Below are 19438 nucleotides of genomic sequence, written 5' to 3' on the forward strand. Positions count from 1 at the left end.
CTCCATATTTTTTATTTTAGGGATTATCCTTATACTTTTTAATGAATATTTATAAAAGTCAAAAGTAACTTAACAGCTTCATCTTTCTCCTAAACCATGAAAGAAACATGATGTATTAGTCTGCCAAGGCAGCTATAGCATCATAGAGTAAGTACCTTATCAAAAGCATTATTCTCACAATCTGAAGGCTGGAAGTCCAAGGTCAGCGTGCCAGGGTTGCTTTCTGGTAAGCCTGGAAGACATCTTATGGCTACATCCTCACATGGTCTTTCTCTGGGTACAAGGGGAGAGGTATCTGGGTCTCTTCCTTTTTTTATAAGGACACCAGTCCTATGGGATTGGGGCCCACACTTATCACCTCATTTAACCCTAATTACCTCTCTGGAGGTTGACGCTTTAATATATGTATTTTGGGGAGACACAATTCAGTCCATAACATTTGGTATGATGTAACTCCTCTTATCCCCTACCATTCTATATGTTACTTTTTCCTGCATTTTAGCTCTGCCTCTTTTTTAACTACAGTGTAATTGTAATTTTATAATTTCATTTTTGTGTAGTCAATGTATTTTGAATTTTTTCCATATTTGCCTTTTTTTTCCCTCTTACCCTTGCTAGAGTCTGTTTTTCTTTTACACACATCCTTTAATTTTGATAGTTTTTTAATGGGTTTTGTTGGTGGTAACTTGGTTCAATTTTTGTCTGAAAATTTCTTAACTTCACTTTCTTTTTGATATTTTAGCTTGCTTTACAATTCTACATTGGAATTTTATTTTCTTTCAGAACGTGTTATTCTACTGCATTCTACCTTCCCCCCCACCTCACCCCTTGTTAACAGCTTTTCTGTCTACTTTATTATTGTTTCTTAGAAGTCCTCTAGCTTCTTTCTTGCTACTGTTATTGGGGATCTGCTCTTAAACTATTCTGTGTCTATTAACAGGTTGATTTAAAAAAAAATTGGGGGGGAATTACTTTCCTTCCTGAATCTAAATTTTAATCAGCTCTTTAATTCTCAGACATTGTATCTTTGAATTTATTCTCTATGATTCTCTCTTTTTTTTTCTTTCTGAAATTTTTGCCCTCCACATTTAACATTTTATATTTAATTTTTAAACCACTTTTTATTTCTAAACTACATTCTGGGTATCCAATCTGTCTTTCAGTTCACAAATACATTCTATAGCTTTGTCTCATGAGTTTAATACAACTAATAAGTTAAAAAATATTGATTTTTAAAGAGAGGGGAAGGGACAGAAAGAGAGAGAGAAACATCATTTTGTTGTTCCACTTACTCATGCATTCATTGTTGATTCTTTTATGTGCCCTGACCAGGGATCGAACCGCTGCCTTGGTTTATAAGGAGGATGCTCTAATTTACTGAGCAACCCACCAGGGCTGTGACTAATGAGTATTTAACTTTAATAATAGATTTTCATTCTTGGAGAACTGACTTAGTTATTTATCAAACCTGACTGATTCTTTTTAATACTATCTTGTTTCTTTTTTTCTTTTTAAATCCTCACATGAGGATATGGTTTTTTTTTTTATAGATTTTTAGATAGGAGGAAGGGAAAGAGAGACAGAAACAGAAACATCAAAGAGAGAGAGAAAAATATTGACTGGTTGATTCCCACTAGATATGTGTCCTAACCTGGAATCAAACTAGCCACCTTTTAGTGCACAGGACAGTACTTGGTCCAACTGAGCTACCTGGCCAGAGCTCATTCCTTTCTTATATGTTTGATTTCACTTTTTATTTCTTTAAATAATTTTTATTCATTTGACAATGTTCACAATAGTAAAATTTATTTCAAATTCATGGGACCAAATTTTTTTTGTGTGATGGTTCTGCTGAGTCTTATTTATTATGCTTGTTTTCTTATGTTTTGTGTTTTTGGATTGTGAGTTTAAATTTCTCAGGTTTTTATCTTCATGAATCCTGTAATTCCAGAGTGAATCCAGAGAGGATTTATACTTCCTTCGAAAGAGCAGTTTAGAACCCCTTTTTCTATTTTAATTTCTTGGCTTGGGGGTTACATCTTATTATCAATATAAATTTGAAACCCATAATTTTGTTGAGCAAGACTGTTGCTTATGAACTCTTAGGAAGTAATTTCTGTTTTCTTTTTCTTTCTATAGGCCAGGAAAAGTGAGACAAATTCCCCTGTTATCTCTTTGCCGACTAGTGAATTTTTCTCCAGTCTCTGCTTTACCTGAGATTTTAGCAATTTAGTCTTTATGTGATGGTGTGTCGGTGTGGGTGTGGGTGTGGGTGGGGCAGTTGGGATTTGTCCTATTCCTTGCACAAGTCCAATGCTCGATTTCAAATTCCACATGGCTTTTAAATATGTTTTTATTGATTTTAGGGAGAGAGGAAGGGAGAAGGATAGAGAGATAGAAACTTCCATGAGAAAGAAACATTCATAGGCTGCCTGCTGCATGGCCCCAATTGGGGATTGCAGGCCTCTCAAATAAGGCAACTGAAACAAAGACCTGTAGGAAGTAAAGACCCAAACCCTTCTTTCGAGGACAAAAACCCAAACATATTAATTCAGCTGCTCATTTGCCTAAAAATATAGAGAGGTCCGTAAAGTCTGGAAACTGATATACCTATATGTATTATCTTATAAAGGATAGCTTTCATCTGTTAAAAATAATTTGTTTCCAAACTTTTAATAGGCACCTTATATCTTGAACATATCCCATATATATTTCATTGGTTGTCCTATATAATAAAAGCCTAATATGCAAATTGACTGAACAGTGGAAAGACCAGTGGAATGACCGGTCGCTATGATGCGCACTGGCCACCAGGGGCAAACACTCAATGCAGGAGCTGGCCCTAGCCCACAGGTCCCAGGCCAGCCAAGGCGGGTGCCAGCAGGGGCTCCCCAATTGTCCCACCAATCTCCCCGCAGAGGGAGGCTGCGGTGGTGAGGGATGGGGCCGGTGAGCAGGTGGTGCCAGGCCGGCCAAGGTGGGCCCCCCAATTTCCCTGCTGGTTGCCCCACAGATTGGCCCTGATCACCGGCCAGGCCTGGGGACCTTACCCATGCATGAATTTTGTGCACCGGGGCTCTAGTTTTAAGATAATTAGGGTGGTGACTTTTATAATATGCGAACTTTTCTCAATAGATATATTTTTTAAAAATTCATAGAGACAATAAGACTGATGCCATGAAACTGATAGGAAAAGAGGAGAAAAACACACTCAGAAACACACACACACACACACACACACGTAAATAAATAAACCAATACAGATAGGTGTGAATTATGACAAATTATATAGCAACAATGAGTCGCTGAAGAACTAGGAAGAGAAAATTGATAGAATACTTTTTAATAGAGTGGGTTTGTAAGGCCCATTTCAGAAGGTGACATTTGAGCTGACCTGAGTCATAAGAAGAAATCAACCATGAAAAATGAAAGGGAGAAGAAAAGTCCAGGCAGAAAGGGCATGGTTTTCCTGAGGCACAGACAAGAGAACAAGGTGGCCAAAACATAATTTGTAAGAATAGACATCTTAAGCATTTAATTGGGGAACTAGCAAAGTAGGCACACAAAAATATGACAGAACTATTTCTAATTGTAAGAAATTCACTTGAAGCATGAAGTATATATTGAAGAAAATTATTAAATTTTTGTAGAATGTTATTACACCTATTAAATGGTTGAATTAGCATTGCTTTACTTTTTAAATCTCAGAAGGAGTTCTGAGTGGTTGTATGTGTTCTAATATTTTTAGGGTTTAGGAATGCAGTAGGTCTAAATCTGAATAAGGGAGAAATGAATTGAATTTGGAATGGGATGTAGGAGTCAGAATATTCAGTCTAGTCAGGGAATGAAACTCATCTTGGTTTGATAACGTAGAATATACTAGTATATGAGGATCAAGTGTCAAATGCCACTGAGAAATCTAATTAAAGGGTAAAGGTGTCCTTTGGTTACCTGAAAATCATCAATGAAATTAGGAAGCCCAATTTCATTGAGAATCCATGGGCATTGAATGCACATTAAAGTAGAATAAAGAAAAGGGGGCATTGAGAACATTGGGACAAGACAATTTCATTTTATTGGAAAACTAGAGGCCTGGTACATGCCATTCGTGCCTGGGATGTGGGGGGTATGGGGGGATCCCTCAGCCTGGCCTGCACCCTCTCGCAGTCTGGGACCCCTCGGGGGATGTCCACCTGCTAACTTAGGCAAGGAGCGGGCCTAAGCCAGCAGGTGGACATCCCCTGAGGAGTCCTTAGCACTGCTGCGGAGGTGGGAGAGGCTCCCGCCACCGCCACTGCACTCACCAGCCTTGAGCTCGGCTTCTGGCTGAGCGGTGCTCCCCCTGTGGGAGGGCACTGTCCGCCAGCGGGCAGCTCCTGCATTGAACATCTTTCCCCTGGTGGTCAGTGTGTGTCATAGCAACCGGTCGTTCTGCCATTTGGTCGATTTGCATATTAGGGTTTTATTATATAGAATAAGGCAATGCCAAGTGCCAGAGTTTTTAGCATAAAGCACTACTTCATATCAGGTGGAAAAGAAAATTTTAAATTGTTTTTATTTTCAAACAATTAAAATTTGGGGGGAAAAATGCAAGAAAAGTACAAAAGCCACTAGTATAAATTTCACCCAGAGACCTTATTCAAGTTTTGTCAATTGTCCTATATTGTCCTTTAGAGAAAAAAAGACCCACTGTGGGATCACATGTCACACCCTATTTTCCTACCTCTCTAGTCTCTAAAAGTTGGAAACAGCCTCAGCTGATTCTTGACTTTTTAAATTTATTATTATAATTTTATTTTAATCTCTAAAATAGAAGCAATAACTTCCTTCCTTCGAGGAATTCTGGGGGAAATGACCCACAGAAATAAGTGCAAAATAGGATGTAACATATGCAAAAAACTCTCAAGAGATAATCTCTACTTTACACTGAATCTATGCTGCAGCTCACTGCTCTAGGAGTAGGCACTACAAATGCCCAGAATAAGGACAAAAATTTGCATTAATATCCCAGAGCTTCAAATAAAGGAAAACCACCTCAGGACCTTACAATATGCTTACTCTCTATCCCATCTCTATATGAGAAATTTTCTAATTCATCCATTAGGAATGGGGAGGAAGGAGAGGTATTTATGGCAGGCTTCCCAAGGAATATGATTGCGATTTCAATTTGGAAAATATAATGCATACTAGGTTTGTGCAGATATTTCAGAAAACATTGTTATGAGATCAAACTGCTGGATTTCTATGCCTGGGTCTTCTACACTGAGCAGCACCCAAGCTTAGTCTGGACTGACTTCCTCAGTGTATAAGGAGAAACAACACTGTGTTGTTGACTTCAGGATAAGCTCACACCAATAGGATTTCTCTATCTAATCTTGACCAATGATTTACAACAGTAGAAATGAGTTATCTATGTAAAATCTGTTATTTTTACAAAAAAAAAAAAATACAAGTGATAATCTCTACATTAAGCTACTTAGCACTGTGCAATATATGACACTATAATTAATTGTATTAATAATTACTTCTTCCTCAGTCTCCCACACATTCCCAATTGTCATATTTTATGTAGGTTCATTTGTGGTTTTGATGGATTTAGGAATTGATTGTGTCTGGTTTTATTGGGTGGAAGAGCAGTTTTGTATTTAGCTCTTCACATTTGTTCAACTACTGGTAAACCTTGAATCCCAGTGAAAATGTCCTGATCAGATATGTTTTTCCATTCTTTCCATGTTCTTAGATGACCAAAGGGAAGTGTCTTGTCCTTTGCAAGGCCTGAACCTGTTGCCATTTGGTCATAGTGCACCCAACCTGCTGACTCCCTTATCTTCAAAACAAAACAATTCAGTAGGGAGGAAGCACAGCTTCAAAAGTGCTATGGGGCTTGGAATATTATTACTTTCTGATTTGGGCAAATATACTTGGAGAAGCTTTAACCATTAACTGTCTGTTCCGCTCCCTTTCAAAACACCCCAAAGGTCTTTCATCGACATAAAAATTGCTTCTTATTTATATTGTTGTAAATCATGGGTCGTGATTCTTTACTTTCACAACCTTATCATTCCTGAAGATCATTTTGGTTTGGGTCTGTCTGATGTTCCTCCTTCCTGGACTTATGATATGTATTTTGGGGCAGGAGTACCACCAGGCGATGTTGTATTCTTCTCATTGCATCTTATCAGGTGGCCCACAATGTTATCCAGTCCCTTGACTGGTGGTGATAACTTTTATTACTTGATTACAAAGATATCTTCCAGGGTTCTCTGCTATAAATAGTTTCCTTTTTGAAATTAATAAATATGCTTTTAGAGAGACGCTTTGAGACTCTATTCCTCATCTAACTTTCACCCATACAGTTGAGCATCAATTGATATTTCTTCCCTGAATGAATTGTTATTATGACAGTGGCCAAATGGTGACTTGCTAATTCCAACATGCCTTTTATATTTATTAGTTAGCATAGTACTATAGGAAAAGATTTCTATTCTCCCCATTTAGCTATTCATTTTCATGCAAGTTGACTCATGGATTCCTATTCTAGTCAATGAAGTTTGATCTACATTAAGTTCCTTCTTTCTTTTTCTCTCTCCTCTCTTCTCTCTCTTACTTCCATCTTTCTTTCCTTTCTTCCTTTTCTTTTTCTTTCTTCCTTCCTTCTCACTCTTTTCCTCCCTCTAACCCAGCGGTTCTCAACCTGTGGGTCACGAGCCCTTTGGGGGTCGAACGACCCTTTCACAGGGGTCACCTAAGACCATCGGAAAAACATATATAATTACATATTGTTTTTGTGATTAATCACTATGATTTAATTATGTTCAGTTTGTAGCAATGAAAATACATCCTGCATATCAGATATTTACATTATGATTCATAACAGTAGCAAAATTACAGTTATGAAGTAGCAAAGAAAATAATTTTATGGTTGGGGGGTCACCACAACATGAGGAACTGTACTAAAGGGTCACGGCATTAGGAAGGTTGAGAACCAACCTCTCTCTCTTTCCTTTTGCCTTCCTTCCTTCCTTTATTATATTCTTTCTTTTGATACTCAAAATATATTTTGATAGTCCAATTATTTATTTTTGCACTCAAATTGTCCAGATTTGATCAGTAGAAGCCTTCTTCAGGCTGGCTCCTATGTCATTCTGACATGACATCATTATTTTTTAGAGCACTTTTTTGCTTTCTTATTCAGAAAAATATCTGTCTCATATTGTGCTTTTGTGCTTTTCCTGATCCAGCTCTAGAGTCAACCATTTCTCCAATGAGCTGGTTTTATTCAGTAGAGAAACTGAGGTCTGAACTATAGGAATAACCCTGTTCCTGGATTGTCTCAGGGCATGGTAGAAATTATCTGTATATTGAGCACTCACACAATTCCAGCTAGATTTATTTCTACATCTATCTAAATACACTGAAATGCATAAGTGCACACTGATAGATTAAATTCTAAACCAAACCCATAGTATCCATTCGAGATTTTCCACTTTACATTTGTACCCTCCTCTCCTGACAACGAGAACCCGTACCACTGTCCTTCAGTAGATTTATTAATTTACTCAATCAACCTGTATTGTAGTTAGGTTCACAGCCACACCAGATGGATGTGCTTCAATGGCTATTCTCACTGTGGAGGTGCCAGACACCACTGGGATCATGTCTAACACTCTGCTTGCTTGGACCCACATTCCCAACAGGGTGAATTATTCAGGAAGCTTGGGAAACAATAGAGATTGGTGGTAGACATTTTTCAGAATTCTCTAAGATTATATTAAAAGGATGACATGGCATGTTTTTTTAGCATCCTCACAGCATTCCAACAGCCTCTCTCTGACCTCCCAAACTTTCCAACTGTAAAATAACTGTAAATAAAGATAAATTTGGCATGCAGGTCATTTTGGACATGTGGAATTTTCAACCCTGCTGCCTCTTGTTTGCTCTTTACATCCCATCAGGTTAACATTATAATTTACAACACTTTAGATTGGCATTTTACTGACAAAAGAAATATCAACATGCTTTTCACTGATGTATTTCTGAATTAAAATTTTAAAACCTTGAAATTGCATGTATTTCTCTTGTCAGTAAGAATAATAAATACTGAGTGGACTTCAAATCAGGTATGAAGTTTTTATATCCTAAGTCTTGGAATGGAAATCTCAAACATGGCAGTGAGGCAACATAATTATAATGACCCTATAAGGCGAAGAGGTGCCCCTGTTTACTGAGAGTGAAATGAAATTGAGGCAGGCAGGATCACAGTTCACTGTGGGTGTTAGAACACATTGTCAGATCGTAGAGCCCAGGAACAATGACCCGTGTATGAATATTGCATGTTTTATTCCATTTATAGATAAAATAAATTTAAAATCTAAGCCAAAACAAACAAAAGTTTACCTCTTTATTCTATATACTCTTTCTACTAAATTGGCAAATTTTTATTAAGGTTAACTTTCTATCCATTTTATATCTATTCATTTCTGACCCTCATATTCTCAGTTGCAAATTTATATCTCCAAACACTCCTGCTATTAATCTATTAAATAGGTCAATTCCTAAGCTTTAGAGTCATCACTGAAAGTATCACAGACACTAATACACTGGTATTTTTAGTGACCTTATATTTGTAATTACAGGGAACAAACACAGGAAGTAAATAACATTTTCTCCTCCATTTCAAAGGGAGTTAGGGCACTAGGAATTTCAGTCTCAGAGACACAATATCTTTAGCCCATTGCTAACTATAAGGGAATGGTTAGCAATCCACCAGTCACTGTTTTGCCGGCTAAGGTTTTGTTATTCAACTTCTAATTTTTAAAAACTATTTGAGAAAGTGATGGCAGGAGTTATTAGTTATAATCTGAATTAGTTTTCTATAGCTGCATAGAACAACCCAAAACTCAGTAGCTCAGCTTGGTAATAATTTACTCTCCTTTTTCTGCGGGAGCAACTTCTAATTCAGGAGCAACTTGGCTAGGAAGTTCTGGCTTGAAGTGTTTTTATGAGGTTGAAGTTATGTTTCCCAGGGCCTCCGTCATCTGAGGGCTTGACTAGAATTGGAGGTCCCACTTCAAGATGGCTTTGCTCAGATTGCTAGCTATTTGCTGCTGACTGTTAGGAGTAGGTCTTATTTTCTCCCCTCCTGGGTGCCTCCCCACCAGACTACTGGAGGTTCCTAGGACACCTGGTCTGACTTTCCCACAGCAAGTGGTCCAAGAGACCAAGGTGAAGCTTCTAATGCCATTTATCTGTAAGCCCTAGGAGTCACAGTAACTGCACCTAAACAGCTTTCTTTCCTCTTGGACATCCCAGGAGCTTCATTTGGATATGAACTTGACTTAGATAATGAGTTACTGAATTTTGAGCAGATTCTCTAATGCAAGTATGTCTAACTCGTGGCCCACAGGTGGCCCACAACGAATATTTTTGCAGCCTAGCCAATATAATGGTATGTAAGAAACATTTTAATAAAAATTTCATAACTTAATTTTTACAATATCCTGTTATACATAATCCTACATAATAAAGAGGTAATATGCAAATTGACCATCATGCCCTCACACACGATGGCCACCCCCATGTGGTCACAAGATGGCCAGTAGGGGAGGGCAGTTGTGGGCAACCAGGCCAGCAGGGGAAGACAGTTGGGGGTGACCAGGCCTGCAGGGGAGGGCAGTTGGGGGAAATTGGGCTGGCAGGGGACCAGTTAGGCGTCAATCAGGCTGGAAGCGGGGTGGTTAGGAGGTGATCAGGCTGGCAGGCAGAAGTGGTTAGGGACAATCAGGCAGGCAGGCAGGCAGGCAAGCGGTTGGGAGCCAGCAGTCCAGGATTGTGAGAGGTATACCTGACTGCCTGTTTAAACAGGCAGTTGGACATCCCCCAAGGGGCTCCAGATTGGAGAGGGTGCAGGCTGGGCTGAGGGACACACACCCCCTGAATGCACGAATTTTGTGCACCAGGCCTCTAGTTATTAATAATGAACTACAACATTCGCTAATGACTGATTGCTATAATCATATTGCATTCATTTCCCTTACATGCAGGCCCACTATTTCTCTCCACTAATACTAGCAGTGAATATTTTAGCAGCAATTGCCACATCATTAGTCTTGGACTGACTTGTTTGGTGTGCACAACAGGAAATATTTAGCTTTTGGAGAACAAGAAAAATAGGTTTATTTGCATTATGCTTATTAATTTGTGCAGTTATTCAGTGTCTGGTAAGTTAATGTTCAAGAAAAAATATTAATTTTTATTAAAATGTTCTATTATTTTATGTTAACTGTTACTCATTTATTTCTGCTCTTTGTATTCAGCATGTCTCTACGTTTCTATGAAAATTGAAGCTTTTGGGGTTTTTTTGTGACCCACATAAACTTAAACCCTGTTTATTTAGCCCGTGTTAGCTTTTGAGTTTGACATGATTGGTCTAATGGGATGAAACATTGGAGGGCCTTTGGAGGTGGTGAATATACTTTCATGTCGAAGAGACATGAATTTCTGTGTCCCAAAGGGCAAACTCTGGTAACCATCCTCAAGAGAGCCATAAGTCTTAACTTGCTATTATTCATACCTTTGGGTAGTACCTTCCCACACTGAATCAGTGCTGACCTGTGTGACAAATAGATCATTGCCGAAGTGACAGGTGCAGTTACTCAACTATAGCTGCTCATCTGAAGACCTGTGAGCAATTCTGTGCCACTCACACACTAAATATACAAAGATAGGATAAGCATAGAGCTATCACCTTAGACTCTCCAGTTCAAATGGAGAAAAACAGGAGTTCCATAGCAGTTCTTAAATCCAGTCAGGCACATGTGTCTAATTCCTTGATTAGAATTCAGGTCTATTATTTCCTAGAACTGATTCTCCATGGCTCTTGGTTGTGTCTTCTGGATTCTCAGTTTAACCAATCTGATCCATGCTTTCCTTTTAAAATAAAACATAGTTCATTTTCACAGCTGTGTAGTTTCCTGCCTGTAGAAGTTTAGCATCTAAAGACCTTTTCTCATTTTGTACCATCTCTAGTTCTTTCAGTCCAAGCTTGTGGTGTTTTCGCCAGTACAGTTCTCTTAAAAATTGGTAGCCTTTCTATAAATGCTATTAAGGTTTACTCTATTAAACAGTTTTTGTTTCATTTTTACATTGGGTTTCTGCTGACATGCTAAGGGCAGGATGCCTTTAAGATTATTAGAATCCCTATTGTGTAACTCAAAGAATCTGCAATATACACCAACTAGAGGCCCAGTGCATGAATTTGTGCACAGGTGCAGTGCTTCCAGCTGGCCACGCCCTCAATAAAAGTGTTGGGGGCCCATCAGGGGCAAGATTAGGCTGGTTGGCTGCCACAGTGTGCATCATAGCCACTAGTAGTTCTGCATTCTGCCATTCCATTCGCTGGGATTTTATATATATGGATATGCTTCCTAGAAGTATTTTTGTCTGACTAAATGGTTCTTTGAGGCACCACCTAATATGTTTTGAAGACTTAACATGGATTTTATAGTCACACCTCATGTTATCTTTAGATTATGTTTTAGTGGTAGTTGATCTTTGCCTGAATGTGGTTTATTCATTTTTGCGTTGTTGCCAACTGAAGTGACTGCTATTGAGAAAGCATTATCTTCAACCTTATCAAGTCCTGCTTCTTCGTATTTAAGTTTTTCTTTAGCTTTTCTCACTACTTTTTTACCTTTTACTATAAATTGAAAGATGTCAGAATTCGCTGTCTGAAAATGCCATTAGCTCAATTAAAAATATCTCAAGTATACCTCCTTTCTTTCCATGTTAACACAGTGTTGCTAAACTTCCCATTGCAGCAACACAAGATCTGGTTTTCTCTCATTTCCAATAACATTTTTCCTCACCTTCTTTCAAGCCATTCCCAACAAACTCTAAAGCCTTTAGGCTTCAAGTAACAGTACTTTCCAGGCGCATCCAACTTATTTGGACATCCCAGCCCCTAAGTCACTGTCACATTTTTAGATTTATGTTACAGTTCTCTCTCAGTACCAAATTCATTATTGGTTATTATTACATGACAAATCACTCCAAAATGTAGTGGCTTAAACTCATGATTTTTTACCTCTCATGGGCCTCTCCATAAGATTGCTCAAGTTTGATGACTGACTTTTCAGGGTTAGCAGTCTCAGAGATCAAGTTGAAAACTAGCCTTGGAGTCTAGTTTTCCACAGCCACCACAGTTTTCTACTGACTACAGAGGTCAGCCCTAATTTAATGTTGAAGGGGTCTAAGAGATGGTGTGAATTAATGGAGTCCCTCTTAGAAATGTTAAAGATAATACAAGGAGATGGGGGAAAACTTAAATGTTTAATAGCAATTTAGTAGTATGCCCTATAATTGTCTTCTACTAGAATGTATCCCATGTAGAAAAATGAAAGGACTTGACACTTTCAAATTCAAAAATCCCTTAGGACCAAACAGAACATTGTTATGGATTACTGATGAAGTCTTGTTTGATGAACTTAATTATACCCAATTTGATTCACGGCAATCTGTGTTATGTAGCTGCTTTGCATCAGAAAAGGTCATGTTCTCCCAAATAGATCTACTCATTTTGGAATATTTCTAAGCCACTATGGATATTTAGAGACTTCCTAGTATTCAACAACAGAACCAAATGATCGTCTTGGCAAGAATAGTCATTAACATTACAGCTGGATGTTTACTTTCTGCTAAGTGTAGACATTAACTTCTTTCAATATTATTTTGATTGAACAGATTTAAAAGCATGTGTATTCATACAGCTCGTCTAAATAGATGACTTCTCTAAGATCAGCAATTTCTCTAAGTAAATGCAAATAAAAAAATGTGACTTAGAAAAAAATATATAGATGAGCTATATGCTTGACATTGAAATAGAGTCTTATATTAATTTTTAAGTCAATGAGTTCATTTAAGTTAAATCCTATTTTTACATAGAATTCTGTTGATGGAAAAGGATATACTCCACTTCTATGATTAACCCTTAAAGAGGTTCAAATAATAATTATTAAACTTTAAATATTATAAACCAATAATAAAGGGAGAAGGAGTTTTCTATTGTTCTTAACTACTATTAGCAGTCAAACAAAATAGGACACTTTAAAAAATAATTTAATGGTCAATTTTTTAAGAGTTTTTATTGAAAATTTACTTTTAATAAATTAATGGCAGGTATTGGTCTTAATCCATTATGTAGAAATTATTTTTTGCTGTACATATATTATTTGATTGAAATAAATGTGTGAATAACCAGATTTTTAAGCAAATTAGCACAGTTTAAATTTGCTCTGGTAGGTCAATTTGATGTAGGGAGCTATATGAAAAGGAAATGCTTTTGGGGACTTTCTAGAGATATATTATTTTCTATGGCCTACTAATTTTCTATGCATACTAACTTCCTATGCATGTCTCTACTGAAAAGTCATAATAGTAATTGTTTGATGATGCTATTTTAAAGTTATCTCTAATAATAAAAGGGTAATATGCTAATTAGACCGGATGTCCCTCAGGACAAAGCCAGGGCCGAGGGAAGCCAGCCTGGGGTTCTGGGTGCCTGCGGGTGGCCCAAGGGAAGCCAGCCGGGGTCCCCAGTGCCAGAGGGAAGCTGGTGCCTGCAGCCGGGGGAGAGGGGAGGGAAGGTCTACTCTTGAATGAATTTCGTGCATCGGGCCTCTAGTTTTGTAATAAAAATTTTAATCTATTTTCAAATTTTGCGTGTGTGTGTGTGTGTGTGTGTGTGTGTGTAGACATTCAGAGCAGGGTGGCTAATCCTTATGTCTAAATATATTCTTTGTAATGTTTCTTAGGATTTTATAAAATGAGAAATCATTTATAATGCAAATATACCTTTGGATTGAATTAGACATCCTATATAATAAAAGAGTAATATGCAAATTGACCAAATGGCAGAATGATTGGTCACTATGATGTGCACTGACCACAAGGGGGCAGACGTTCAAAGGAGGAGCTGCCCCCTGGTGGTCAGTGCACTCCCATGGGGGAGCACTGCTCAGCCAGAAGCCAGGCTCACAGCAAGCACAGTGGCAGTGGTGGGAGCCTCTCCCACCTCCACAGTAGGCAGACATCTCCTGAGAGGTGCTGGACTGTAAGAGGGAGCAGGCCAGGCTGAGGGACCATTCCCTCCCCTCACCGCCCCCCTCCCCCACTCAGTGCATGAATGTTGTACACCAGGCCTCTAGTTAATCCATAAAATAGATTCATCTTAATTGATAATAGTAAGTTTAGCTTCTTAACATCTAAATAACAGGCCTATAGAGAATTAAGGAACTAGATGTAATATTGAAAGTTTAAGAGGAAGGCACTTGGATAGTTAAGAAAGGTCTAAATTTTATGTTCTAATCTCTGTGTAGGGTCAGGGGCGGAAGTACAGCAGTGAGCTATTAACAGCAGACGGACATAAAATGAACTGTGACAGAGTAAGAAAGAAGAAGTCAAGGAGAAAATAATAAGAAATGCTAGACTCCAGAGACAAAGATTCATTTAGATTCAACCCTTATGTCTTTCCCTGAAATAATATCTCTTTTTCACAATACTTCATTCTTCTGTACTGAATACAACACCAGCAAGGATCAACAGAGCAAGAGTTGGAGGCAATGGCTGAGATCAGGGAGCATCACCAGAGGAAACCTAGTGAAGCATGCTATTCACAGATTTTAACTTCTCCATTTCTTCTGCTCTCTCACAGGTTTTCTGAACCAGATGAGTAACTCAAGTCACTCTGTCCTTCAGCCTTCATTCCAAGGATGCATGCAGCTCATTCAAGTGGATGATCAACTTGTAAATTTATATGAGGTGGCACAAAGGAAACCAGGAAGTTTTGCAAACGTCAGCATTGACATGTGCGCCATCATAGACAGGTAAATGGTCTTTTCATCCTGCTTCAGATTGTCCAGACTTTTCAAATTCATGTTTATGTTGTGGGATGAAACACTCACCCTCCCACCCACCCCTTGGATGGGTTAGGCAGGAAGAGCCTTTTGCCATGCCCGTGGTCCTGTATGTGTGATTATAGCAATGCCTTTTATATCAGGACATGGACATACATGAATAGAACAATCTGTGATGTCACCTTACTCCATCAACCTCGCTCCGTGAGTGTGAGCATTATGTCAGTGGTTTTGCAATCAACAGCTGAGATATAAAGGAGCTCCGTTTATTTTTGGTTTTGCTTCCTATACCCGCAAGCAGAGATGCCCTTCTCTCCTTGTCTTGGTCACAACTCATCCTTATCATATTGTCCCTGCTAAAGCCTCTTCAAAGTAAAAGAAGTATTAAAAAATGTTGGTGGGCTGTATGGGGGCTTGCAGAAGCAGAATGTTTAATGTAATTGAGTTTGCTTATAAAATGCATATGCTAAAATATTGCAAAATCTAATCTTTATTAGTTTTTGCAACTCTCAGGAGGAGCTTTTTAGGAAAACTGAGTTGACTTCTCACACAGTGGAAAGATACCTCTTTTGTAGGAAATATTGTGACAGAATTACATACTCTACCTTAATATGCTTCTAAAATTGCCTTTTCTTCCAGCATGAAAATATTTCATTTTCATATGTTTTGCCCATAAACAAATCACACCTAACCAAGTACTGATTTTAACCTGGTGAATTTAGGGGATTTTAAAAAACATTTTTAAATTAGAGGGCTATCTTCCTGAAAAATAATGTAATTAATTTTATATTTTAAAAGATGAAAGTTCTCTCTCTCTCTCTCTCTCTCTCTCTCTCTCTATATATATATATATATATATATATATACCTGAAATCTCTAATAATATCATTTAATTTAAAAAGATATCCTTGGGGAAGTCATTCAAAGATATATGATTAGTCTTAAAAACATATAAAGTCATTTATAAAAAAGTAAGTTTTTCCCATATAATCTAAATAAAATACTATTTGTATGAAATAAATTAGTTTATGACAGCTATAGATTATAACTTTTTAAAGCGTTAACATATTTGTAATAAAATTTGATGTATCAGTGTTTATTTCTATTACATACTTGCAAATATTCATAATGGCAGACTAAACAGTTTATATTTAAACAGAACAATGAACAATTTTAATAGAAATATACTCATAATTTTGAACCATCAATATAGTGTAATAACTGTTATTTCTGCCTAAAGCAAATGGTAGCAATAATCAGAAAAACTGAGAGATGAAGTTTAACAACCATATGTTCTGGTAGTAGACGTTTATCTCTAAATTCTAGTAATTGTTTTCCATACAGGAAGATTTTTCTTCTGAGTAATAGTTATACAGCATATGGAGACATTTTACTACCTTGTCCATTTTCCATGCCAGTAGCTTTAATAATATAATAATTTCTGTCAGTAATAACCAAGTTAGTTCTTTCAGCTTTTGTAAACAGGCTAGATTTTATGGCAATATTGCTGTTTCACTCCAAACAGCATGTTTCCTGAGCATTGTAGTTAAATCGTTTGCTACTAAAGAAGTATGGGAGAGATATTGAAATTTTAATAGATTACTCCCATGAAAAAAGTGGTAGTTAAATTGGCCTCAAAAGAATGAATGAGATTTTGGTAAATGAGCAGAGTGGAATATGGCCTTCCTGGTGAAGATGTAGTATGGGAAATGCAAATTTCAATTCTTGGTAGCTGTAGGAATAGAGTCAGTCCATTGTCCATGTTGTCAAGGCTCCTGCAGCTGACAGAACAGGGAATTTCTTTCCTGTTATCCTGGATGATAACCCACAAATTTCCTAAAACCACCATGGAATCCATGTTCTGCTTGTCTCATTTTTTTAAGGCAATAACTTCTGTACATAGACTACCAGTGTGTGGAATACCACATTTCTTTATTTACTTAAAATGTCTTCAGGTCAAAATCTTAATCTATGAAGTGTTGTATTTTTGTAAATATGACACAAGACTATATTCACCCATTGGAACTATAGAGGAGATCATTGAGGATTCAGTCTGTGTCTGCCAGGTGAGAGGACCAGTGGGTTTAGCCTAAACTCATATATTGGTGACCTACTAGGTCACGCTTTAATGACACATCCTTAGCTCACCTCTTGTTCATTCCCTCCCCCCAACACCCCCACTAACTAAAATTTTGCAATTGCCTGATCTCTTCCATTTTATTTTCAAACTACCCAAATACTCCCTAAGTAAGCCTGCATTGGCTCTTTCTTACTTTTCTCCCTTCAATCTTCAGCTTGATGATTTGAAAGCTATTTTTTTTGGCGGGGGAGGAGGTAATAAATGAGAACATAGGGTGAAAAAATATGAACGCTTCCACCAATGTGATTTTTATAAAATGTTTGGAGATAATAGGAGCAGCTGCAATGATTTGATGAGTAGAACTTAGGGAAATAGTTTGGGGGAGATGACACTAAGGGAGTTTTGCTGTGTGTCTTGGAATGCCTTATGATTTCAACTTGCTTTTCTTTCTTTGTGTGTGGATTTACACCTGGCTTGTTTCCTGTAAAATGTAGAAACAGGGAGCTATTATATATCATAATCCAAATGAGAGATTCTGGTGGCCTCAGACCAGGGCGTTGGCACAAGAGGTACTGAGATGTGGCCAGTTCTGAATATATTTAGTAGTGTTTCTTGATGGATTAGATGTGGAGCATGAGAAGAAAAGAGGAAATGGTTTGGTAAAAGCAACTGGAAGGAAGGCGTTACTGTCTCCTTAGATGGGAAGGCTAATGGTAGAGATTGGTCAGGGGGGGAAATCATGAATTCAGTGGTGAGCATGAGTTGAGATGTCTATTGGAGGTTTGGGTTGAATTGTTAAGAAGGCACCTGGATATAAGTATGTAACAAGCATATATCAGCAGACTGATAAAATGGCCATGCTGACCTATTGAGTGAGGGCCTCTGGTTTCTTCAGCTGTTATTTCCTAAACAGCCATAGACCTGAAAGGGCAAGAGGCGAATAGAGGGCAGGAAACATCTTCCAACAACAGAGGCCTCCAGCGCTACCCTTTCATTGATACCCTGCTCTTAGGGAGGAGGGCCTCTGGCACATCCTTGGTTGCTCGAACACTCTCTGAAATTAGAAAGCTATCCAGCACATAACCTCTTTGTTCCTCCTTGCATAATTATCATCTTTAATATGCTCCTAGCACCCTTCCATTGTTGATTCCTTATGGCAAACATCTTTAGACGCCCTTTATAGTTCTTATTCTCAACCCACTTCTCTCTAACCTCTTTTCAGATGTGAAATATGAGCCAAATCCCTGCAGAAAACACTCTTACAACTAAAGTTAGCTTTACACACTTGCTCCTGCCAGAGAGAACTACAACAAGATCATGGGGCATTTCAAAAGAAGTGAGGGGAGAAGGGAAGGGAGGGTGGAGAAGAGGAAGCGAGTAAGAGAAGGGGATGGGTGGCTGGAGTAAGTCCTGGGAGGGCCCTGGCAGGTGTTGGTCACAATCTGTAAAGGAAGAGAGCCACTGCAGCCTTACAACGTGAGAATCTATGAGGTGTTACTGCTTGATGCCTTGTCTGTAATTCTTACAAGGACATATGGGATGAAGAAGCTGCTGTTGAAATACATTGAGCTTAAATAGGTGGTGTTCTTGCCTCCTTTGGAAAAATGTATCTATTTTGTTAGTAATAGGAAAGCCTGTTTTGCTAGTTGTGACTTGTATATCAATCCTAAGACCACTCTCGTAGCTTAGCTGCCAGAGAGGTAATTTTTCTTTGCCATAGTCAGGAGTAGCCAGGTGACACAATCCTGGCCACTGAAAGATAAGCAAAGGTCAGCTATGGTGTTCTTTAGAAAGCTTTTATTTCCTGATTCAGCTGTCACCCTGCCCCTACACTGTCCTTTTTCCAATGCAGACACCATGCCTGGAGCTGTGCAGTCAAGAAAATTCAAGCTCGAGTGAACTGGAGTCAGAAATCACCTTCACTCCTTTTTATGTGAAAAAAATAATAATCCTTGTTTATTCAAGTCACTGGAGTCAAGCTTTATTTTTCTTGAAGCCAAAAGCAGCTGTTTTTTTGTGTGTGTTTTTTCCTCCCATCTTCTATTTCTCAAATCCACCAATACCTTCTCTTTACCAAACACGGAGAGAAAATTCCCAAGTGTATTGATGGCTTTGAAAGAAAAGAGGATACATTTCTTTGGGGGTCTATTAAGTTGCATGTCAATGATGTCCCCTAGAGACTGGCTCTTGGGCACTGAGTGGCTATTTAGAGACCAGAGCACATTCATGTTGTCAGAACCAGCATCTGGTAGAAAAACTGGTAAAAGTAGTTCATCAGGATTATACTCTTAGCTTTCCTGTCACCTCCCTTGTAAATATATTAAGAAACAAAGCTAGTAAACACTCTGAATAGCACAGGGAGCGGAAGAGGAAGAGTAAATATCCCAGCCTACAAAATTACCCCTCGAGAAATTCTGAATAGACTGGATCCTATTTCTGAGTTGGT

The 19438-nt window shown here is 38.1% G+C and overlaps 1 protein-coding gene across 1 annotated transcript in view; it reads left to right on the forward strand.

The window, feature by feature from the left end:
* CNTNAP2 (contactin associated protein 2) overlaps positions 1-19438 on the forward strand; it is a 1802564-nt gene that overhangs the window by 1019148 nt on the left and 763978 nt on the right. The window contains exon 10 of the mRNA XM_070424092.1: positions 14711-14882. Coding sequence (XP_070280193.1) covers positions 14711-14882 — 172 coding nt within the window. The remainder of the gene's footprint in view (positions 1-14710; positions 14883-19438) is intronic.

Source organism: Myotis yumanensis, unplaced genomic scaffold, assembly GCF_028538775.1.
Source record: "Myotis yumanensis isolate MYYU_CA2020_CCGP unplaced genomic scaffold, mMyoYum1.0.hap1 SCAF_9, whole genome shotgun sequence".
Lineage (NCBI taxonomy): Eukaryota > Metazoa > Chordata > Mammalia > Chiroptera > Vespertilionidae > Myotis > Myotis yumanensis.